At 39.7% G+C, this 25,014-nt stretch overlaps 1 protein-coding gene across 2 annotated transcripts in view; it reads left to right on the top strand.

Annotated features, from left to right (window-relative positions):
• The window catches only part of RELN (reelin), a 272,354-nt gene that overhangs the window by 175,184 nt on the left and 72,156 nt on the right, over window positions 1–25,014 (top strand). For both annotated transcript variants that reach the window (XM_085040349.1, XM_085040356.1), the window contains exons 17-24: window positions 883–949; window positions 2,371–2,604; window positions 3,675–3,836; window positions 8,182–8,418; window positions 14,173–14,365; window positions 16,564–16,676; window positions 22,860–22,997; window positions 23,608–23,794. In XM_085040349.1, the coding sequence (XP_084896475.1) occupies window positions 883–949; window positions 2,371–2,604; window positions 3,675–3,836; window positions 8,182–8,418; window positions 14,173–14,365; window positions 16,564–16,676; window positions 22,860–22,997; window positions 23,608–23,794 (1,331 nt within the window). The remainder of the gene's footprint in view (window positions 1–882; window positions 950–2,370; window positions 2,605–3,674; window positions 3,837–8,181; window positions 8,419–14,172; window positions 14,366–16,563; window positions 16,677–22,859; window positions 22,998–23,607; window positions 23,795–25,014) is intronic.

Raw genomic sequence — 25,014 nt, 5'->3', positions numbered from 1 at the left:
GCAACATTCTAAAACTAGGAAAAGAAAAAAGTACTGCTTCTTATAGATAATTTCTAATTGGAGGCTATTCCTTCCAAATGTCACAATGCAAGTAGATAACTCCAAGTAATAGGCATTCTTTGACAGAAAATATTATACTATTCATGGTTAAGGCCTTTTATCATATTGTATTGAAATAATATTGCCCACAAGTTATGATTTTTCTTTATTGTAGTGCAAGAGATTGTACTGAGATTTGCTCTTCTTTCCATCCTTCATATTTTTCACAAAATACCAACACTGTTGCTTAGGAGTCATTGGAGGAAGATGAAGCAAAAGAGTTAAACAAATCTGGTGTATTTCTGAGCACATAGGATGTGGCGTTTTATTCCATTTGCAAGAATCAGAGAATGAGTATGATAATTAATAGTTATTTAGGACATATCAGGGCAGGTTCTTACTCCCCTAAATCCAGTGAAGTAATGAACATAGATTTCAATGAGAGAAGCAGTGACATGTTTTTTAAATCTACAAGGTGGTTACTGGAATGTACCAATATATAGATTGGATTGCATCTCCAAACTAAGATGAAGGGAAGGTCAGTGAAAAATTATTAAAATGGTCAGTGCCTACCAAATCATCTGATCTCATCACAGACTTGGTAATTAAAACAGCACTAGTTGTCTTGAGCCACAGGTAGACATGACACATTAAATAATAAAATATCCGTTACTATCCTTGGCAAGTCAAATGCATGATTTCCTTTCACAGATATTTTCCAGGTAGTGGGATAAAGATAAATACAATAATTGCATGATCAGGTCTGTACACTTTCTTGTATTCATCATGTTCTGTTTATCACATATCATAACCCTCCATTCAACTGATTTCTCTTCTCTGCAGTTTATATTGGTCCATCTTGCCTCAAATTCTGCTCAGGGCGAGGACAGTGTACTACAAATGGCTGCAAGTAAGTGTTATAATTCAGTTCTCATGTTCAATTTCTGTCATACAGTTCACTTGGTCGTGTGAAAGTTGAAGTGATTTTCATTTCAGTCCTTGCTCTTTTAGATGATTAAATATAAAACTAGCACAGCCCTCAGAATTCATAAAGCTCACTGGAAAGCTAAAGATCAATCTTTCTAAACAGCAGCATGTTGAATATTTTTTATGGTTTTCTTTAGGTATAGTGTCTAACTTCCATTTCACCTTAAAATGTGCTACAGGGCACACTGAAATGTCAGTGATGCATACTTTATACTGGTTTTAGAAGTGATTTGTAGCTTTATCACTTCTATATTAAATCTTGGGAAAGAATCACAATTTTAATAGCTCTAATATTCTGTAACCTAACATACCTCAAGGACAGAAGATGAGCACTCCACTTTTTTTCAGATAGTGTGGCTTGTTAAAACAGTTCCACTCTAAAAAGTAAAAATGTACTTACTCAAAACCAGTAAGCACATTCAAAATATTGGTGTAACTACATTTAGGTATAAAAGAGAGTGTGACCCACAGGGCATTCTCTTTTTTCTTCTCTTTTACAAGAACTTAATTTCTTGTAATCTCATCTAGTATGCTACAGATAAAAACAAATTTTTCATTTCACATGTGAACAACTCTAATTATGTCAGCAGGTTTTTCATTCCAAAAATCAGTAAAAATATTTCTGTGTTATGTTGTGTGTAGATTCATGGGGTGTTCATAAATATATATATTTTTTTAATTCATAAAGTAAATACTAGCTAAAAGAAATCATTGGCCATGCACTTCACCTCAGTAAAGTTGAAAGAGGTTATTGGGCCTTGTGTTAGTGGGAGCTCGCAAGTCAGGATTATAATTTTAATAGGAAAACTTTTTTTAAAAGTATAATAATACAAGAAAAAATACTGACAGAGTCAGATATAACCTGACACCCTGTTAGGGTGGTGGTAGCAGTCCAAGTGAAGTAGCTAGGTTGAGGTGGTGATCCTGTGGAAGATCTGGTCTCCATCTGAATGTCCAGTGATTGCTCTTGTCCTCTGGTAATTCAGTAGACAGAGGCTGCTTGTGTTGTTCAAAGCCAGGTTATATCAGGTGGGAATGCTTGGCTCCTCCCTCCTGGGCGGAGCATCTCACAATAGGATGAGATAATTCCATGAGTCATGTGGTTGGTTCTTGATTGCTCATTAACTGTTATCAGGGGTGAGTCATAGCAGGAGATAACAGCTAATGCCCCACAGCTTGTGGTAATAGAATACTAAATACATCTATATTGTAACCTAGGACAGGCCTTAGATTTGAGAGGAATCTTGTAGGTAACCTCAGTTCATGACCAACTGCGTTGAGTGACAAGCAGCCACAGCGGAAGATGGGTCACTAATGGTGCTTTTTGCCTTTCCTCACCCACAGGTGTGACCCTGGCTTCTCCGGGCCAGCGTGTGAGATGGCCTCACAGACCTTCCCCATGTTCATCTCCGAGAGCTTTGCCAGCTCCCGCCTCTCCTCCTACCACAGCTTCTACTCCATCCGAGGGGCTGAGGTCAGCTTCGGCTGCGGGGTTCTGGCCAGCGGCAAGGCGCTGGTCTTCAACAAGGATGGGAGACGCCAGCTCATCACCTCCTTCCTGGACAGCTCCCAGTCCAGGTGAGAGGGAAAGAGGAGCAGTGTGAGGCAAAGAAACTGGGGAGCCCCTCTCCTCCCATGATGCCTTAAGAATTTTTATTTTCTATTTTCCATGTATCTGTAGTTTTGGTGTGTAGTTCTAGGCTGCATATAAAGCAGTAAAAATCTCTGTTCCCAGAATTCACTTGCTCTCAGCAGAAAATCCAAGGACACTTCGCCACCTCAGAGCCCCAAAATATGTAAACAACAGTGAATACGGGGGAGCAAGCTTGGGGTGGTTGACATCATCCCCTGAAGGTGTAATTGGAGAATTGAGGCCCAATATGTTAATAAGACAGAACTTTTAAAATGTGAAGAATTCGTGATCCAGCATCCATTTTGGGTGTAGCCTCAGGAGTGGCTGTCGTCTGCCCTGAATGTACCTGAAGGCCTTCAATAAATTTGTCTGCTTTTTATTCTCCTAACTTTGTCTGCCCTGTGTTTCAGGTAGCCCTGCTTTAGGCGTCACCCAGCTACAGCCTTGTGTATTATTAAACCAATAGTTTTACCAGGAGAAAAAGCTTTAAAAGAACTCCCAGTCCCATGTTTTAATAGTGATTTCATAGCCTTCTCTTTTTTTCCTCCCATCTTGTAAACAAAAGAGCCCAAAACAACTGGAGGGAAGTTATCGTACAGCTTGGATGGAAAATATGAAATGTTAATATCAAACCTGAGTGTCAAAGCCAAGTGCTAATTAATTATTTATGAGGTTGTATTTATTTGACAGCTTGTGGCAACTGATTAGATCCATTCACTATCTCTCCCTCCCCTTCAGTGCCTAATAAATAATTAAATGCAGTAATGATTGGCATTTCTTTAACTATATGTGCCACATTGCATTACGTGACAATAAAAACAAATCACAGATACAAAACCCCATAACTGATATTTAGCAAAATCTGCCTAGAGTAAGAAGATCTAAAAACAACCTGGTCAGGAAAAAACAAAACCAAAACAAACCAAAAGGAAAAAAAAAGAAAGCCCAACATCAAGAAGAAAAAAGACCACTATAAAAATCATACCCTACAAATATTTGTGTAATTGTGATGCAGGTTTCTGCAGTTCACACTACGCCTGGGCAGCAAGTCAGTGCTGAGTACCTGCAAAGCACCTGACCAGCCTGGGGAAGGAGTGCTGCTGCACTACTCCTACAACAATGGGATTACCTGGAAACTACTGGAACACTACTCCTATCTCAACTACCATGAGCCAAGGTACATGCACAAATATTGTCAAGAATGCCCTTTACAGGCAGGTATGTTGGTAGGGGTGGTTGCTGCAGTGCAGAGGCTGAGTACATGGTGCAAGAGGGAATGAAGAGCTTTTATTGTACACTGAAAGTTACCACCCTTGTGTAAAATTTTGCAGCTGTTCTAGGCACTTCCCATTTTGTCATTCTGTAAAAATGAGCACATGGGTTTAATGGCTTACAGGTCTCAGGTGATACAACAGAACAAGCTGTGACAGTGTGGGATGAGGGATAGGAGTGTACTTGTGGGAAATAGGGGCATGTCTCTTCCCATGGAACCAGCCACTTGTAAAGAAAAATTAACATAAATTATTTGTAGCTTTGAAGCCACAGATACCCTCACTACACCATCCTCTGGGATTAGGAGTTTGCAGGCAGCACAGGACAGAATCTGATCATGAGGATCTCTGCAGGTCAGCAGGGAACCTGCCCCTGCTTCCACTCTGAAGGCTCTTGCATGACTTCATGGCTGTGCCTCTGCCCTGGGCTGGGCTTGGTGCCCTGGGAGAACGTGCTGCTGGCTGTGCCTGGGACTTGCACAAATAAAAAAGAAGTTGAACAAAGAGCTCATCCCATCTAGCAGCATCTATGTTTGGTGTCAGATTAGAGAGGAAGATAACTCTTATATTTAGAGAAGCTGTTCCTTACTGTAACATTTGTGATACCACCCACCAAATTTAGTAGATCAATACAAAATCAGGAGTCCCCACTGGCACACCTGTACCAAAACCTGGAACAGTCTGGTCTGGATCTCTGCAAACCCCCTCAAAGCTGGCAGCATCCACCTTCACAGGGTGCTGCAGCAGAGCCAATAAATGCCAATTAAAGGAGATGCTCTGCAAGGGGGCTCAGGAGAGGCAGAACTGACAGTGGCATCACTAGACTCATTCCTGCAGGTCCATTTCCTGCCCAAGGGTGCCTTTGACTTGGGTATTGCCTTATGTCTTCTTCTCTACTGAGTTCAAGGAAAGCATCTTAGTCAGCCCCAGGGGTGGAACTCTAGCCTGCAAGTCACTTTACCTACATATAACTTACATTATTTATATTTATTGAGCTCAGATGAGCACTTTTAAAAAAAATACATATTAGATTTCCACATCTTGTCAATAACTCACTACAAAATTGCAACATACAAGGTGTGATTAAGAATGTTCTAATGGAAAAAAAAAAGCTCTTGTAACATTAAAATTATTTCCTGGGAGCTGTAAGAAATACTCAAAAATCAGAGAGTGACTGTATTTGGTAGAAATATACTGTAGACTTTAATTTCTGAAGTTCTAAATGTTTCCAAAGGGAAGGTGCTACAAACTGGAACACTTATAAGTCTTCTTCAAAGTTGCCTTTGCCTTCCTTTATTATAGTCACATATATATTTTATATGGCCCTGTTCCTAACTCTCAGATTCAAGATTAAATCTCTAAGAATTATATTTCCCTAAAGGTTTTTAATATATATATTACAATTAAATTTTTATAACATAAAGGAAAATACATATTCTGGTGACTGATTTTAATGAAGTTTAAGATATAAATGTAATAAATTACATAGATGCCAGAGAATTTTTTTGCTTTTTGAGGCTAAGTATGAAACACAATTCCTGTTCTGACAAGGTAAAGTACAACATACGCAGGTTAGAGAGATTATACCATGGGACATTATATATATATATATATATATATATATATATATACATACACATATACATATACACACACACAGACACATATATATAGCCCATATATATATATATGTAGCTATATCCCATATATATATACACACATATAATATATATTTTCCACTCTGGGTGGATAGAAGAATGACAGACATACAAATCTGAAGATAATGCTGGCAATAATTATGAAGAAAGCTTCACCTTTTCATATTATGTTGTCTGAAAATATCAGCATTTTTAGTAACATAGATGGACTGCTGCAAAGTTTGGCAATCAGTCTGTATCCATGAACTTAATTAATCTTCAGTCACACAAAAAATAATTACACATTTAATGTTCTGCTGAAAAGGTGCATTTAATCTGCTAACATTTGACAGCTGCATTTTTCTTCTGAGCAGAACAGCGGTGGCTTTTCAATATTAGGTATGCGCATAGCTTGAAAGAATGAGATCAGAGCAAAGGTCTCCCAGCTGGTTTTTAAGAAATCTAATGGTGGCTGGTAATGTAGGTAGGAACACTTTTCTTCTCTGCAGCAGAAAAGTCATTAGCAGGAATCCCCCTCCCTCTCCATCTATCTCCAACAAATCAAAGCCAGATAGGAGAAGTTGTTACAACTGGAGGTGTAGTCAGGTTCTGCATACTAACATATGTGCCATACATGGTGGTTTACACATATATTTCAAATTGTGTTAGCTTAATCCCCTGGGATGAGGAATTTATTTTAACATGAGTTAAATATTTCAACATCTGATATGTGTATCAGTGGAGTATGTAATGATTTAGGATTTTCTGTATATTACTGTCAGTGAGAATTAGCGTCCACAGGGGCGAGCTTATGAGAGTTAAGAGTGAAAGGGAAGATACAGGCATCAGAGGCAGCCACCAGCAGAGAAATATACCCTGGATTATAGCAGAGCATTAGCTCACACAACTGCCAGCTGCTTCACAGTGCCTGCTAGATTCAGGGCTCCTCCTGGCCGGGCTACCTGCTTTCCTCAGGTTCACACCCCTGACCCATGGCAGAAGAAACATGGTCCCTTTTAGCATCAGTAGCAATTTCTTGTCATTTGTGCCTTCAAAAAATTAACCCTGAAGGTTATAGAGTGGCTTCTTAAGAGGGAATCCTTGGTAGAAAAGAAGCCCTTGTGGTTTAGTCACATACCAGAGAGCAGTGGGGCTTGGTCTTTCTCTTGGAAGTCATTCAAACATTTATTTGAGTGCAAAGGAAATGTATCCACCATAGCGTGCACTGTGCTGGTCCTGTGCCACAGCAACATGGCCATGTCACCTCTGGCTATCCCTCCACACTTCTCTCTCCAGTCTATGGATGGCAGAAAGCAGCTCCTAGAAATGCCAGACTTTTTGAGTACTTCCCACCTGTTTAGCCAAGCCATTTGATGTTTTTCTGTTAATGGAGTAACGTATTCTTCTTTAAAATGGATGTGACACTAAACACCAGTATTATAAATCTACTCTTTACAAGGATGTTGTAGCAAATCATTTTTAAGAGCATGGTTTTGCACTAAGAGTGCCACAGGCACAAGATTCTTTCACATGCAGAGAACAAAACATTACAAGGCCGGGTAGAGAAGCTCTAGGGTAAAGTCTGCTGTAACATCCTCCAAAACCGCAACAACAGGCAGCTTAGAAAGCCTTGAATCTGAAAAAAATTTGGTGCTAGAGAATAAAAAGATGCTTCCAGTTTACCTGATTTATCATTTTATTCACATTTCTTCTAAGAGAGAAAAAAAACCATCAGCTACATTATGAGGTTGCTGAAAACCCTTTTGCCAGCAAGTAATTTTACCCCAATGGAGACAAATGTCCCTGTTGCCAGTCTGTCTCACAGCTGACATGGTTGTGTGGGGTACCATGGTCTTAGTGATTTATGGAGCTTTCAAGAAGGTGTCATTGCTGTGGCAATTAATGCATACTCCCTGCTGCAGTGTATGAAAATTGCTCCTGGAAATTAGATAATACTCTGAATTTTCTTTGCAGTTTGTCAATTCTAGGTATGTTGACATAGCTGCCATGACAGATCAGGTGGCCTTGCATACCAGAAGCACCTGAGACTCACCTCCAGATGCATCCCTATGCAGCCACAAAAAAGAAGTGTCTGCCCTAAAAGATTACACATAATCACACTGTCTGACAAGATGAACCTTTTCCATTTGATGGTGGCAATTTACATGAGAGCAACATGGGCATATGATTTCAATGCTGTGCAAGAGCTAGTGCAGATGTTTATAAGATGCATTTCTTCAGATCAGGGTAAAATCCACTGAGTCTGAAAAAGTGGAGCTGGAATTCAGAAGTCCTTGTCAGCTGTGCTAATTTATGCCTCTAAATTTGCAGAGAGCTCCACATAGAAGCAAAATTTACCAATTTGGTAGAAACACTCTTTGGTGGCTTTTGCACATGACTGTTTTTCAGTAAATTAACTGATTACCAAGAGAACTAACAACTCTTCTGTCCCCGTCACTGGTAGCAGCTATACCAGCTGATTCTATGGCATTTGTGGGCTGAATTTCCTCCATGATTTTTAGGGTCAGTAAGAAAAAATTGTCGTAAAATACATCGCCATGGAATTATTATAAGCTGCAAAAACTGGCAATAACAACTTTGTTCTGTTTTCCAGAATAATTTCAGTGGAGCTGCCTGAAGATGCGAGACAGATTGGTATTCAGTTCAGGTGGTGGCAGCCATATCACTCTTCTCAAGGCGAAGATGTTTGGGCAATCGATGAAATCATCATGACCTCTGTGCTTTTCAACAGCATCAGTCTGGACTTCACCAACCTGGTTGAAGTCACGCAGTCCCTGGGGTTCTACCTGGGAAATGTTCAGCCCTACTGTGGACATGACTGGACTCTCTGGTGAGAAACATATTCTTTCCTCTTCTTCTTTTGTTTCCCTGTTCATCCTGCTAAGGATCAAGTGATGGCTGCAATCGCATCTTTCTGGCAGCTATTCAGAGTAATTGTGTCTCATCCTCACATTATGGGCAAAAATACAGTCACTAATCTCATTGCAATTAGCAGTAAGTTTTTCACCTCATTGCACAGACTTATGTTTGATGGGAACATTGAATATAGCATTCTTTGTCCATGAAATATTTAAAGTCTAACAGAAAAAAAATCAGAGATTTTTCATAATCTTCGCCTAAAATCCAGGCAGGGTAATATGGACATGCAGGTAATTAAATAATCTTTTCAATACAGACTCTGAATATTTTGTTAAGTGATGTTCAGATCTGTGTACATAGACATTATATTGTGATCCAGAGAGGAAAGGCAGCAGAATATAGGCAGAACGACAGTAGCCATTTGTAGTTATTTTGTCTGGTATTATATACACTTAGTTATTTACACTGTGATGAGCATTGTGACATATTGCAATTAGGCCTCAAATGTGCTGCATATTTAGAAACAAAAGCAAGAAAATATCACATCTCAAAGAAAATAAAGACAAGAAAAGCAAAAGAAGGGGAAAACAAAGAAAAAATTTTGTTCAGATATACAAAAAATTTTTTTGCCAAAACATTAACATGCTTCACAAAAAAGATTCTGGGGCACTTAAGTGTAACATTTGGAATTAATACAAGGGAAGCTCAATTTAATCTGTGTGTTTTGATTAAAACCAAATAACAGTTTTGTGCTAGTCTGATCAACCTATAAACCCAGTGTAGTTTTAATTGGCATAGATTTATTTCTTTGGAGCAAGTACAATCAGAGTAATTATAGAAAACCTGAAGAAAATAAAAATAATTTTAGTGTCCCCATGGACACTCAGAGAAACACTGTTGGAATTTTATTAATAAGTATCTCTGAGCAATCTGATTTGACTTTCTGATCATCTGTCAAACTAAAAGGAGTTGGCTTAGCAGTAGGAACAACACCGAGTGTGTCCTAGCACTGATAATGAGGCAGTAGAAGCACCATTAACCACTTTAATAAGGACAAGGAAGGTACTCGCTGCTCATTAAAATGAAACAACATGTTAGGGCTCAAACTGTTTGCATCTTCCTCATCAAAGGGTTGGAATGAAAGCCCTTTAATGACATTGTTTTCCCTCTGTACTTTTAATACCAGTTTATCATGGGGAGGAGGGTAGATAATTTAAGATTGCAGAGATTCCTCTATTTTCCTCCCTTGACTCTAAATCAGAATCTAAGTAATAAGCACTAAGCTAAATTCTCCATCCCATATGGAGATGGACTAGGATTTGTAGTGTTCAGTTGCAGTAGAAACATTGAACTTTCTAGGCATCAAATAAAGAATCAAAGCCTTGTTCACTGTTTATGTCGAAGTATTTTTCATTATCACTGGAAAACATGAACTCTATCCTTCACTGACCTTGCTTCTCTCAAGGGAAATTTTTAAACTTACACAAAGTCTGTACAAATGGCTGCTAGTTAAATTAATTATTGTTGGGTTTTCCCAGCTGTGAGTCCATTTGGTTCTCATTTTCTAACTCATGAGTTTCTAACTCATGAGCAGATCTTGCAGTAGCACTGACACCATCCTCTTGAGAACAGTCTGACAACAGCTTTTTCATTAGTACAACTATGGGAAATATGCTATCAATCATTTTGCAGGGTGTCATCCCCAGGCCCATTTTCACAGAATTGCTTTTGATTGTCTGTTATGCCTCCATTTCTGCTTTAGAACCTGTAAACCTGAAACATTTATCCTTAAAATCGGAAAAAAATGAGGAGTGAGTTTTTAAATTTTTTTTTAAAGAGGCCTGCTGTTCTTTTTCGTATCTGGCTTCATTAAAAAAAAAGTTTGCTGATATACATATGTTTCGATCAAAGGTGATTTTTGAGTACTTTTAGTAGTCTATGTCTGAACAGTCACATTATTTGGTTGTCATCCTCAGCATGTGATTTCAGACTGGATCTTAGACTTTATTACATGAACTGTATTGATTGTACTGAAAGGACTCTGGAACACTTTTAAAATTAGGTGTTTGATGATGTACATTAATTCATCACTTCTCCAAAATGCTCGTATTCAGGCAAAGTTTTGAACCAAATGCCTCTGGAGTGTTACAGGTTATATACAGCTACTTGCTGAAATGCTTTTAAATATTGATAAGGATGCTAATATTTTATATACATATATATACATACATAAGGACACAAATAAAATAGCTTTATACAAATAAACTGTCTTCAGTCAGATGACAAGGTTCTGATTTAACTCAGTGTAGCAGACCACAGTGTCCCACTAGCCCTGGAGAAGCCTGGGGGAAGACTGTAAAGCTGCCCTGTCATGAACTGTCTTTGTGGAGCAATGTCATACAGTGGTCCTACATCAGCTTGGTGGTTTACCAGTGTCTTAAATGTTTTGTCATTTAGAGTAATTGTTACTCCTGTATGATGCAGGAAGTTTCTTCCAGGTAATTGACTTAATTACATTAATGATGTTAATACATTTAGGAATTATTTAGCGAAGTAGGTATGATGTGATGTAAAAAGACATGAACTTCCCCTGCCTTTGATGGAAGCAAAGCTGTGTCAGGTGTGAGCGTTGGGCCATCATGTCAATATTTTCAGTCAATGCAGCTTTACAAAACAAGCTTCATCCATGTGGCTTTTCAGTATTCCTAAAAGTACCAGCCTTGAAAATATGGTAACTCTGGGGATCTCAGAGCAGTTTGGAGCAATGCAGGTTGGCTGACATTGACTGTGATACCATTCCCAGAAGTACCAATTAGTTGGCAGTGCTTGGAGGGAGAGTGATTGTTCTGAGGGCACCTGTGGGTATTGTGTTCCTGTGCCTCCGCAGGTCTAATTATATACGTGCCAGAAACCAACTCACAGCAACATAGTTATTCAAAAATGAAGCCTCTGCATTCTCTTTTCTGAAGATTTTTTAGTTAATTATTGTTACGCCAGGGACATTACTTCATCTTTTACAAAATCTGGAAAGGTATTCCAGCTGTGTGGCTCCCAGAACAAAGAAAACATTTGGTATTCCAGTAAAAGAGCATACCCCTCACCATGTACATGAGAGATCTGGAGAGCAAGGAAGTGGCAAGTAAGGTGGACCCCGCACCTTTAATGCTACTTGTGTTCAGCTGGAGGCAGAACGTGGATGATAAAGGACTTTGTGTACCCATAATGTGATTTCCTCCCCTTAAAAGACCTTCTTTTAGACCATCACCTATTGTCTAAGAGTGTCAACACTAGCTTCCTCTTTCATGTTTCTTTAATATGCATTTTAAAGAGCTGGTTTGACTTTTTAACTTACTTAATATACTTATTTAATATACTGTGTACGATATCCAGCAGCTAAGCTATTAAATTAAAATGAATACTAATTTTAAAATATTTTAATCATGACCTGAATGCTACCAGAAAGAAAATATTAGTTTAACACTTTTTTCCCCTTTTACTCTAGTAGCATAGAATAAAGGTAATTTTTGTGAAAACAAGGGCAAAATGTAAAATTTAATTTTTCACACCTATTTTGAGTGCAAGTCCTTCACTTGTCTTCTGTTACTTTGGGAAGACAGCTGCTTCTGGGCAGATGCTTCATCAAACTGTTGAGTTTCAACTCCTTTATTCTGTTCTGATAAACTTCAGGTGACTCTGATGTCAGGTGCTGTGCCCAGGTTTATGTGTGCAATGCCAAATTCTCTTCCAAAGCAGTGCTGCGTGTAACTTTCAGCTGATTCCTCTGCACATGTTTGGCTGATATCTGAAGAGCCTGGTTGTACTGGCACAGATTTCCCAGCAGGGCTTCAGCCTTTGTCAGATCAAATCAGCTTTGGCTTTTACATTTGCACTCTTTCGTCATTTTGAAAAGTACAAGATAAAGTTTGGAAGAAAAATTAATTCATGTGTTATCCAGACAAGTTCTTCTGAGGTGCATTCAGATCTAATCATGAAACACAAACCATAGGTTTCCAGCTGGACTGCTGATAGCTGTACATTATATTCTCTGCTCAACTTAAAATTATCTTTCCTGTTGAGAAGAAAACCCTGATAACACTGACTGGAAGAGCAAACAGTTCAGACATAGTTTTCCAAGACAACTTACTGCCTCCGAGTCCAGTTGTCCATGACAGTGCCCTTGTGTCCTCCCAGTGAGGGGAGTGTCCATCCACAGTCACTTTGGGCTGCTGATCAACAAAGACAGGGTAGTTTCCTATGATGTCATGAGCTGGATCATCCTTTAGGAAATGAAATCACAAAAAGTAAGGTCAGAGAGTAGAAAGCAGCCTGGGTCTTAACGTATGCCAAGTAACAGAAATTTGATAATAACAAAACTAATGTCAGCTTTCAGAAATTTCTTCTAAAGCTTTAAGGCAGGATGCTGACATTTATGGCTTAAGTGCTCTCTCTGGAAAGGGCTCAATAGGAAACAATGTGGGTCAGTGAATTAATTTAAAAGAGTGCTAAGTGACACTGACTTGTATTCCTGTCCTCACACTCACTTTGCTGTGACCTTGAATTTTACAAGAGTAGAAGACAATATATTCTACTGTATTGTATTTAAAGATTATGATTTCTTATTTAAAATGATAAACTGTAGCTTACTCAGTCATAAGAGTAACCTTGAGCTAGATTATTCTCTTCATCACCACTGTACTGAATGTAGCTTTTATTTTTCTTTTTCTATTATGATTGGCAGTGATTTTCTTTTAAAAGAGCCAATCCCTATGCTAAATTGTTCACATTTAAGAATAGTCTTAGAAAATATTGAAGCTGAAAGGACTACAGTACTTCTGAAGACACTAAGTAAACATGTCAAACTAAGGAGAGGGAGGCAATTTTCATTCTGTGTGAACTTTCACTAAAATAATCTGTTTTAAAGGCTAGTGAGAAGGATTCAAAGTTTAAGTTGTTATTACTTCCTCCTTAGGCCTCTCTTGCATTTGAGGATTTAATTGTGGTTGTTTCCTTTTTCATTTGAATAGTGCATAGAAGAAAAACTGGCATTTGAAATAAAATAACCTTGGAATTTCAGACTATAAATTGTATTACTATGTACGTTATAACTGGGTGCCTTGCAACATATGTGTGTATATGTGTGTTCCAAACATCATTATTGTTCTCCAATCCACTGCATAACATAACTCTTCTAATCGGTACATCCCTTGGAAAAGAAGCTGAGGACAAAAAATTAATTCTGAAACACAGTCAAGAGTCAGTGAGTGCATTGCATATAGGATCACTTGAAAATCAATGAAATGAAAAGTCTATGTAATAAGAATATTTTAAACTAGATTCAGTATATCCTTACTGCCCAGTATTGGAATGAAATTACAGCTCTGACTGTGGCATGACCTTAGGCAATGGACACTCCAGGGGAATGAACTTTCTTTGTATTGTTTTTTCCTTATGTTGCCCTTTGCTAGATCCTAACTTGATCCTTAATACAAAGAGCATATAGTAAGAACTAACAGAATAATTCAGTGTTTCACATTCTGGGATACATCAATGCCTTCCTGATAATTTGCAGAAGTACCAACAGAAAGATTCTTCTGTGCATGGTCTCATCCCACATGCTAATCTACAGAACAAAGAAGCGCCACTGTATTTAACCCAGAACCATTCATAATGGTTTTTTCTGAATTATTTTGGGGATAGATCCTGACTCCTTCCTTACTTCTCTCAGTTTTACAGGAGATTCAAAGCTAGCCTCTAGCATGCGCTACGTGGAGACTCAGTCCATGCAGATTGGAGCTTCGTACATGATACAGTTCAACTTGGTGATGGGCTGTGGTCAGGCCTTTACTCCTCACATGGACAACCAGGTCAAACTGGAGTATTCCACCAACCATGGCCTCACATGGCATCTTGTTCAGGAGGTGAGGCTGGCAGTCGGGACATTTGTCTTCCATAAACTCTGCTTTATACAAAGATCACCTGAAATACACTTTTGGCATTGCAAATAGAAAGACGTTTTCCTTTTTCACCTTTCAATAAAGAAATTCTCAATTGGAATCAGTCAAAATTACTAATTTCGACTAGAGGTATTTAGAGGTCTAGAGGTATTTAGACTGTTCCTCATAACATTTGGAAGAAAGGTATCTGAAAGCCTGAAACACCAAATTGTGACAGGAATGGACCAAAGCTGAGAAAAAAACTGGGCCACAGTTAGAGCTACAGGGTAATGGCTGAGATCTTTCCTGTGCTATTGCTTTGTTTTTCTAAGCAAAATGCATGTACTGTTTCCTGGAATTTAAACGGATAGAAATTCTTTCTGCCCTTGTGCGCAGCCATCTCGTAAATGGAAAGCACATTCCTTCAGGGGATTGTAATGTGGAGCCTTTCATCTCCCATCCCTGGTTCAAACACAGTCCAGGGCTGGAATGACCCCCTGTTTCCCCCACTCTGCTCAAAGTGCAAATAGCAGTGTTGGCCGCTCTTTCCCCGGGTGGCTCAGTGCTGTCTCAGCACAAATGTGAACAGAGCATTTGGCCATAGTTCATGCTCTTGTTTTCCCTCTTAGATCGAAAGCTGGACTTTCCCTGGGCTCAGGGTGAACTAACCAAGGTCCTTAGGCTGCCTCTGAGCAGGTTCAGAGGGCATCAGGGAACTTGTCCTACTGCCTTTTCACAGCCTGCTCTGCAGGCTCACAGAAGGATTTGTATGTCAAGTTCAACACCTGCTATGAGCAATTAAAGCTGTGCCTGGTTACCCTTTGTCATGATGTGTTTTGTCCATGTTTACTTTGGTGGGCAGAATAAAGAAATGGCAATAAATGAATTTTTAAACTTTGCCAACCCAAGTAATTATTTCTTACCTTAAACACGATCCAGAAGAAAGCTATAAATTGTGTATTTCAAACATTGTTCACGTCTTTTATACCTAGCAGGCATCATCATGGTGTTCAAGAAAAGTTCCTAGTGGTGGGTGTTGGTGTCTGGGGTTTGTGCTTGCCATCCATGGAAGATCAGTTGCCTTCTGATTTTGGTGCTCCTTTCCTTGCTCAGTAGAGCTGAGTTCAGAGAGAACACGCAGCCAAATTGTTTTTCTCACACCACCCATGTTGCTGTGATAAAAGAGTATTTGTAGTATATTTCAAGGACATAATCTGGCAAATAAACAAAACGCTAATTAATTAAAATGTTTGAAAGTTTTGTTTGCTTTGCAGGCACTGATCAGATCCTGTTTTCTAAGATCTTTTAGGAGAGATGAATCAACAAAAAATGTTTGAAAATTGCTGGAAGGGAAACTAAGCCTTTAGAAAATCTACTAAAAAAAAACAACAACAAAATAAGGTCTCAGATCTTCATTTAATACTCTGAGATATTTGAGCAATAGCTTTCTCTGTAAAATAATATATTCTGCCTTTCTCCATATTTAATACATATTACTGTATAATTTAAGTATATAAATATTCTCAACTGCCATAACTACTGTAGAGAGTCACTGCTTTATTATTAGTTTCAGAGCAGTCAAAGTAGGCTGCTTGCATAAGCATTCTCTTGCCTGATACCCTTCATGGGGCTGAGCACAGCAGTGACCAGAGAAATACTCTTGGGCATGTATGGATGGTCAGGAGAAGCTGTGCTGTGGCAGGAAGGGGCAGAAGGGACTCTGAAACGGTAGCTAGAAGAGGATCATGCAAGTTGGTAGTAACTTCCAGCACTGTATTAATACCTCATAGTACAAAAATTGTGGGTGCTGTTCTGGCAAAATAGAAATAAATTAATGGCATATTGCAAAAAATGAAGTAACATGGGAAGGGCAGTGCTAGAAAACACAGACGCTGGGATAATGGACTTCATTTATATTTAATATTAAAAAGATGTGACAATGATCATATCTTCTGAATTAAAAAAAAAATGGGGAACAGACCTCAACAGGAATCTGAGATAAATGCAGAAATAGTTCTATAAGCAGGAAGGGGGAATTTACACCACAGGATTTTTCTCTTCTGGGTCTTTCACTCCAACATCTGGACCCAGACAAGCTCCTGGTTCTGTGAATGTTTGATCCTTGTTTCTGTTCCCAATTATTCCTCAACATTAAATCTGGTTTTGAAATGTTTTATTTTAAGGAGTGTCTCCCCAGCATGCCAAGTTGTCAGGAGTTTACATCAGCAAGTATTTACCACTCCAGTGAATTTACTCAGTGGAGGAGAATCACTGTTCTTTTACCACAGAAGACTTGGTAAGAATTTATTTCTTCTCTTTAAATTTTTTTTGAAGGGGGTCCAGATAATTAATCTACTTTTAAATTGCTATGACAAAGATCAAGTCCTCTGTAGGTCATAGTCAAACCAATAGGTGGAGTGCCAGGGCTGACCCAGTCACAGGTATTTCCCATAAAATGCATTCTTACATAATTAGAGAATGACATGTTGGTGAAGTCAACAGAAACTATTGTTAAGGATTGTTTTTAATACATACTCTGACTCTCCTAAGAACGTTCAGACTTTTCAAAAATAGTGGTGCTTGTCTAAAAATGCCCTATTGGAGGAAGGCTTTATTTGGATTGTTAATTTTTATTCTGCACATTCCTTATTGTTTACATCTTCAGACCAAAGCCTTGTATAAACAATAACTAATGATTCATTTCTGGGAATTTTTTAACTCTTGTTTCTTTTTATAGCATGTCTTAAAAAAATAACATTCTCTTCTGCAAAAAAAAAGAGAAACAAAAATTATCAGAAAGCCTGTTCATCTTGTTGTAATCAAACTTGGTTTTCCTGCCCTAAAATTTGTATTTATTAACTAGATTATTTCTTTCATTGTTTATTTTTAAATCTTTATTATAACATACAAGTGAAAAGTTGTCATAAATCCCAATAATCTTCAGGGGCTCCTTCATTTGAGAATTTAATTATTCCAATTAGAGTTACATTTTGATTATGTTTGACCTGAATCCATCACAGCAATTGCAATGAGAGTTTGCTCAGATTAAGTAATCATTTTATTTCCCCATCCTTCATCATTTTTTTTTTGCACTCTGCACGGCCTCAGCACAGCCTATTTCCATCAATCACACCTCAATGATACCTTCTTTCAACACACTGGCCCTTTTTACTGTACAGCCAACATTCAGAATTTCCTATTTCCAGGCAAAACATCAAGAGCAAATATTGAATCCTTAAAACATATCAGATCAGATAATACCACATGGTGCAATTAAGTCTACAAATAACTGCTTTGTAGTTAGATTATAATGTACTAAATCTTGCATGCCATTATGTGCCACCATCTGCAAAATCTGTGGTTCATATAGGCATTTAAGAGTTTACAGAGTGTCTACAATTTTTCAGGTTGCACTCTAAAGTAGGCTATTATTCCTAATTTCATTTATAAAATATATACTGTACTCAAAGTTACTATTATACATTGTGTATTTGATGATAATACCAATGTTGTGGGCCTTTTTTTATTTAGTATCTACTAATTTTTCTCAGCATATGAAGTGACAGAAGCAAATAATTCCATTTTAATTTAGAAGACTGTGGGGAGAAATTATGATGAAGTAATAGCCGGGTTCCTGTTCTATGCTGTGCACAAATCATAAATATTTCACACTCTATCTTGTATCTGAAGGGATTCCTGTCTGTTAGCAGAGTTTTGTTTGTAATTAACGTACAAATTACCACTGAACATTTGTTTGCTCTTCATAGAATGTATTTTCTGTGTTGTGCTGTGCAATGGCATCATCGGGGTGAAGAGGAAGGGTGGCTGCAACAACCACCCTAAACAAAACCTTAGTCATGGTCAGGAAGAACAGTGCAGAGGGGATGAGCCAGGTCTTCTGCCTTCCCAAAACTGGGGTGAGGGGAGGGGATCTCTGGACCTTCCTTCTGTTCCAACCCCCAAGACAAAGCCTGCTGAATACACAGCCTGCCCTGTGCTTACTGTTCTTACTTAATGTCTCATTAGCTTGTTCTGGCCCTTGGTAGCCTCAGCATGCCCTCACACCCCTGCACAGCCCTGCAGTGGCTGCTGGAGCTTTTATCCCTGAATGCACAGCTCTTAGTGAGGGTTTGCACCTTGGGCACGTGTCAGGCTGTGGCATTGTGCTCATGCAGCTGGAAAACTGTTCATAACAGCACCTATTTCTCTTGTAAAACTTTCAGGGTGTGCTGGTATTTCAGCACATCTGTAGATGTTTTGCATCTGGCAAGCATGAGTTTACAAGGTCCCTGTGTTATCTGAGATTTGGGATGTCAGAAAATGTGCTGCAAGAATGAGACTTGTATTGAAGAAATTAAATGTAAGCACCTGCTTGCTGAAATTCTATTGTACTTGAACTGAACATTTCTAACACTGATGAAAATTAATTTCAGTTTTATGCAAGGCATTTACATATGAACAGGCTTTAATGAGATACAAGCAGCTGTCAGTTGCTGACTTCATAAACAAATCAACACCTAATGACTGAATGAGAGCTTCTGGATAATTGGGTAAATGTAATTATGGTAACTCAGAAGGTAGCAAATATAATTTTATCAGCCACAAATTTGCATTAGATCATTAAGGCTTTTAATATCAGGAGGGAAGGCAGTGATTTTATTTTAACTCACATATCTGAAAAATTTTATAACAGAACATCATTTCACTTGCAGTACTGCTGGGACATGATTTCCTCGTGCTTATGTAAAATGTCACACAACAACAATGACTTTTATTTGACATCAACCTGACTTAGATATAATGTCATTAGAAAGCCAGACTGCTTTCCAATAGCATTAAAAAAAAAAAAAAAGGCAAAATATATGAGGAACTAAGGAAGTTTTTTTGCTTGTAAGAAATGCTTTCATAGCTCCTCAGTGCTGCACTTCCCATTTCAATAGGTGTCCAGAAAACCAGTGTTTTATCACTGAGAATGCAGCTGACGCTCATCTCCTTATTCTCTTTTCTTAATTAACATGGCTTTTTTAAATGGTTGATTACCATTTTTAACAGCATAATCCTCTTAAGCTGTTGTTACCTTGAGGTGCAGAGCAGCCTTGGAAAGCTTTCAAAAACACTGAGCAAGACTGGCTTTTCAGCAGCATTGCTTTTGCAATTGTCAATTCAGCCTAACACGCATTATCCCTCGCCCAGGGAGGAATCTGAACCCACAGAGTTTTCCCTGCCCACAGCCATGTGATGGTGGCATCACTTCCCACAGAACCCCTGGCAGCAGGCTGGGTGGCAAGGCGAGGGCAGCCCCTTGTCCTTTGCAGCTTGGGGGCCACAGGACTCCCGTGGTGGCAAAGCTGTCCCCAGGGGAGAGAACTCTGTCTGCGGGGAAAAAAAAAAACCTCCTCCCCGCCAGGGTGTGGCTTCAGCCTCCAGCTGATGCACACATCTCCATTTGGGCAACGTGTTCATCTCCAGGCGGTAATGAGCCTCCTCCCGTCCTCCCCTCCCCTCCAATGACAGAAACAAACCTCCTGCAATCACTACATTCGTCTGGGAGAGCTTCTAAGTCTCAAGCAGAGCTGGGTGCACCCTTAGCTTGCCGTGCAGACAGCATCTGGAAGCCGAGCAGGCAGCCGGAGCTCTGCACCTGGCAGGGTGGCAGTGCCCTGCAGCAAGATAGGACAATGAACTCTCCAGGGAAACATTTTGGTCAGGTGAAACCCACATGAGCCCCAGCAAGGGCCGTCAGCCCTGGTGTCAGCTCTGTGCTTTGCTGTGCACACCCAGCCCCAGGAGCAGCCCCAAAGAGGAGCTGCCCAGGGATCTCAGTGGGGCTCCAGATGTTGTGCTCCCCTGGGCACAGAGGTGTTCTCTGTCATTGCGTGGGGCTACCCCCTGTTTGAGTAGGTCAGGTGTGAGCCTTGTGCCCCAAAACCAGCCCTGATGCACCTGCACAACCACCCCTCAGGGTCATTTGCACCTGGCAGCAGCCAGTGAGTGGCTGAGGAATGCCATCAGTGCCACGCCAAGCTCTCTTTAGGGGACACCACCACTTGTTGGACACCATGAGACTTCCATGGCATGGTGAAATTGCCTCTGTGTCACTGTAAATCTCCCCCCGTTTGCTGTAAATGGGGTGCAGAGTCTCACACCCCTCCTCCACCCATACTCCATCCCTGATGAAAAACAGAGATGCCCAAACACAATGCTCTCCATCCTGTTACCTGGGAAAATAAACTGACACAATTTTATTGTGCTAGGAGTTCACAGGGGGGGTGTGTTTACCTGCTCTAACACCATCCTTTGGTCTCAGTATTGTTATTTTCCTCAGCACACATTGCAGTTAACCCCAGTCATTACTGCTCTTTCCAGAGCCTACAACCTCAGTCAGGGCTCTCTGTGGTGCCATTGATGCGAACATGAACCTCAACACCAAAGCAATGTGCTGACTTCAGAGCACTCCAAAAATAAACAGTAAATAATTGCGATCAATACTGGCTGCCCATTGTGCCTACACAAGCTTAGCAAGTCCTTAGTGTGCTGATTACTGGCATTGTACACTTTTAATGGATAATTCATGGCTCTTGTAATGTAACCCATCAATACACTATATCCTGAGGGAGTATTTAATCAGCAGATTTGCCCCTGCAGATTAACTCAATGCTGTAAAAATGCTTACAGTATTTGCAATATCAAACAGATACTTAAAATGGGCAACAAGGGTCATTGCAATTAAAAATCAAGCCCTTGGGCAGCTTCACTTGTTTTTAAAAGAAGTTCCAAACTGTTATTTTAAAAATTTCTCCACATGTGTACCAAACTTCTCATGTGTGCCAGGGTGGCTAATTGCTCTGCCACTCTGTCCACTTCAGCTGCACAGGCCTTCTCCATTCCTTTTTTCACTTCCATACGTGTGAGCAGGTGGCTCAGCCACCTTTACAATATTCATTTTAATAAGCCTTATTCTACATAAATTATTGGGGGTGGGGAAAGGGCTTTGTATCTAGAAGTAGAGTAACAGCATTATATCCTGTGCCATCATAATATAACCATATGGCTCAGAAACAAGATAAAAAAGAGGGTTCTAACAGGAACCACCTGCTTCTCATCCTCAGCTCCCCCAGCCAGCCCTTGGCCAGACACAGGCCTGTCCCAATTTAAAATCTGATTTTTAATTTTCCTCAGTCAGCCTTGCTTTCCCTGTCCACAACAATGCAAGCCAGCCTCAGTGCCCACATTGCCACCACCACTCCTTTTTACCCAGACCCATCATGCAGCCAGCACAGCCCCTTTTGCTCCATTATGATGAGCAATTTCCCATCTTTTTGTCACTTCACATGCAATGTATTTTTCTTAATCTCATTCTGACACGTGCATGGAGTGGAGGGCCTCTGTGTCCCTCATCTGGGAGTGGCACCAGCCAATGTCTGTAACCTGTTGGATGTTCACAGTTTGGCAGGGCTGATTGAAAATGCTTGATGATGACAAAAACTGCTTTTCTCATGATTCACTTTGTTCTCAAGCATTGGTTTTTGAGGGTGGTGAATGTCAGGCTGGGTTTGGCTAGCAGGAGTCTTTCCCATGGAAAATATCAGTGTCGCATTTGATAATCTCCTAAAGGGCCAACAATAAGCATTCTTAAATAGATAATATTAGCTGAGTTCACTGTTGTAAAGAAAAACAAGCTGTTGAAGATAAACAGTTTAGAAAAGAGAAGCTAAAGCAAGGTTTTGTGCTTGAAGAATATTACAAATATCCAGAGCTTAGTTAGGCAAGAATTTTAATTTGATAATTCCCCACCATAAACCTTGGGTTTTACAGATTTTGACTTGTTGGCCAAGAGCAAGCTATTTGCAGTGTGGAAAAAATAGGTGCTATGAAACAGGATCTTTGTCAAAAACTTGTGATCTCAATGTCACCAGTGTTATGTGAGCAAAATCTAGTTTAGAATCATCCTGACAAAAAGAAATTTTTACATCCAAGAAAAAACAGTCAATACTGGTGAATGGAAGTAGTTGATATTCACTTAACTCAGAAACTTTAATAACTTTTTAAATAATAAATATCAAGAGAAACCTGTTTACACAGTTTATGACCTGTTAGCTGTGACCAAAAATATAAAAGACAAAGTCATGCCCTAGATCCACTTTTCTAGTTTTGTAACCATCACAGAATGGCACGCAATAAAAATCCAGTGATATTCATAGCTAGGCTTACCTTAAAATAATGTTGAAAATCTCTGCAACATCTCTGCAATGTGCTCTTCCTCAGAAATGTCATCAGTCACTGGAAAGTCCATTATATAGCCCTGTGGAGCAAGTGGCATCATACAGAAAGTTAATTTGCAAAAATCTGTCTTTGATTGTGCCAGTCTGGGGTGTGATTGTGATACCAGCTTTGTATTTTTTATTAGTTACATTTGCTCTCATTTTACCTCCCCATTCCGTAAAGAACCAAAAATTAATGCATTGTTCTTGTTTTTAAGGTCCAGTGCCACACGTTTCCGCTGGAGTCAGTGCTACTACACAGCCCAGGATGAGTGGGCCTTGGACAACATCTACATTGGCCAGCAGTGTCCCAACATGTGCAGTGGGCACGGCTGGTGTGACCATGGCGTTTGCAGGTATGGAGCATTTGTCAGTCGCTCTTAGCGATGGTCTCCTGATACTTCAGGTACCCTCCTATTTTCCATGCTTTCCTTTTCTTGCCTGTTGTTCTTACTTTTTGATTAAACATTAAAAAATAAAAGCACTATGGGGGGATTGACTATCCAAGCAGCGTTAGGTGCCTGTTGCTCCACACCAGTGTGTCCAAGAGCTGTACCCCTGGCAGATCCAAGCATTGGAAGAGCTTTCAGTGGCACAGAGGTGCCCTGCTGCAGGTGTCCAGGTGGGCCCTCCAGCCCTTTGCACAGAGACCTCAGCTCAGTGCCAGAGCTGCTTCTCTGGGTCAGAAGGATGCCAGGGACCAGCTCTGCACTGCTTGGCAGCCACTATCAGAATGGGTGCTATACCTAGGACACAGAATATTTCTCCCTGACAGCTTTAAACTTTCTGGACACCATAGGGATTTTTTTTTCCCCAATTATTCTAGTTTGTTTCCACAATACAAAACTGCAATCCCAGAATGATTTATTATTTCATGTTGAATTTTATAAGGTCAGTGCACCACCTTAGCTAACTGTCAGTGTCAAATAAAGTCCCTAAAACTTGCTGTGTTTTGCTTCTTTCCAGGTGTGACTCAGGGTTTCGGGGTACTGAATGTCAGCCTGAAAATCCCCTTTCCTCTACCATCATGTCTGATTTTGAGAACCCAGATACCCTGAAGACAGAGTGGCAGGAAATTATTGGGGGAGAGATCGTCAAGCCTGAGGAAGGCTGTGGGGTCATCTCATCTGGCTCCTCACTGTACTTCAACAAGGTACTAAAGAGGGCTGGCAGTGTGAGAAAGGCACATCCTGTACGTTTTGGTGGAGCATAATGTGGCTGCATGGCAAAGAAAAGGGAGTTGGCAGAAAGCTGCAGGCTATATGAGAAGTGCATTAAGTGCATTGTGGAAGTGCATAGCTGTGCTCTGCAGGTAAAGAACAAAGAAATCCAAAGAGAGGGGGAAAGACACGTGCACTGTGTATTCAAGAAATAGCTTCAATGTAAATTGCTGGTGTGCTGGGAAGTGTGTACACGCACAATATCTTACTTGTACATTTCCTTTTTTGAGAGTTCTCAGCATCCAGCAGCTCCCATTTGTTTTTCAGTACTGGCCTGGGTAAGAGATGGGGAAAGGTTGACTTTCAGGGGACAAGCAGCTTAATTTGAGATCACAGGAACAAAACTGGTGAAAAAACCCATTCTTCCAGGCTTTTAGAAAATGGTTAACCGGAAGGAGAATATTCTTTTGTATAACTTGGATACATTGCAGATGAAAACTAATAGAACAGGAAAGAGATATAGGGAATTCTGCTAATTAGTAGCAATTATATCGAAAATAAAAAGAGATCTTTATGACCAGATGTAAAATTATGCATTGTAATCACAGATTTATTTTTATATTGGTGCTCCTCAGGTCTAATACTAAGGTTTGTTTTGTTCTTAATTGAAAGGAAGAGTATAAATGCAGCTATGTGTTTCTCTTTTAAAGGTTTGATCAAACTGCCACTGCTGTCATGAGAGTCAGATTGGTCCCAGAAGAATAACCCAATATGCAACGCTGTGTAATTGTGTGTTGTTTACCTCATTATAGAAATCTAACCCATGAAATAATTTTCAGCACTCCTACATGGTCTCACATCCAGCTCCCCTGGAAATAGAGCTCTGCACTGAAAATTCTGTAATAGACCAATCAGTATAACTAGCTAATTGTGATAATTGGATTTTTTTATATAATTGTCTTCCGTGTTAGATGTTTTTCCTTCTGGCTCGGTTCCTTATGCCAAGTTTCTCAAAAGTAGTTTGCTAAATTAGAATTAACCTGCTATGATCTTTCTTCTGATTCCTGCTAAGGAGGAGTGAAAAACTCATTTAGAAATTCTTGGCTTCTTTCTATTGATCTCTAAGGGTTAGGTTATCACTCATTTCTTGAGTAGTAGCAGTCTGTGTGCTGTCAACAGAAGGTGGTTTATTTAATTTCTGTTTAGCTCTTTC

This window comes from Lichenostomus cassidix, chromosome 1Aa (genome assembly GCF_008360975.1).
Source record: "Lichenostomus cassidix isolate B80296 chromosome 1Aa, HeHo_3.0, whole genome shotgun sequence".
Classification (NCBI taxonomy): Eukaryota; Metazoa; Chordata; class Aves; order Passeriformes; family Meliphagidae; genus Lichenostomus; species Lichenostomus cassidix.
The sequence above is the reverse complement of the archived record's forward strand: the minus strand, read 5'-3'. Positions and strand labels throughout refer to the sequence as shown.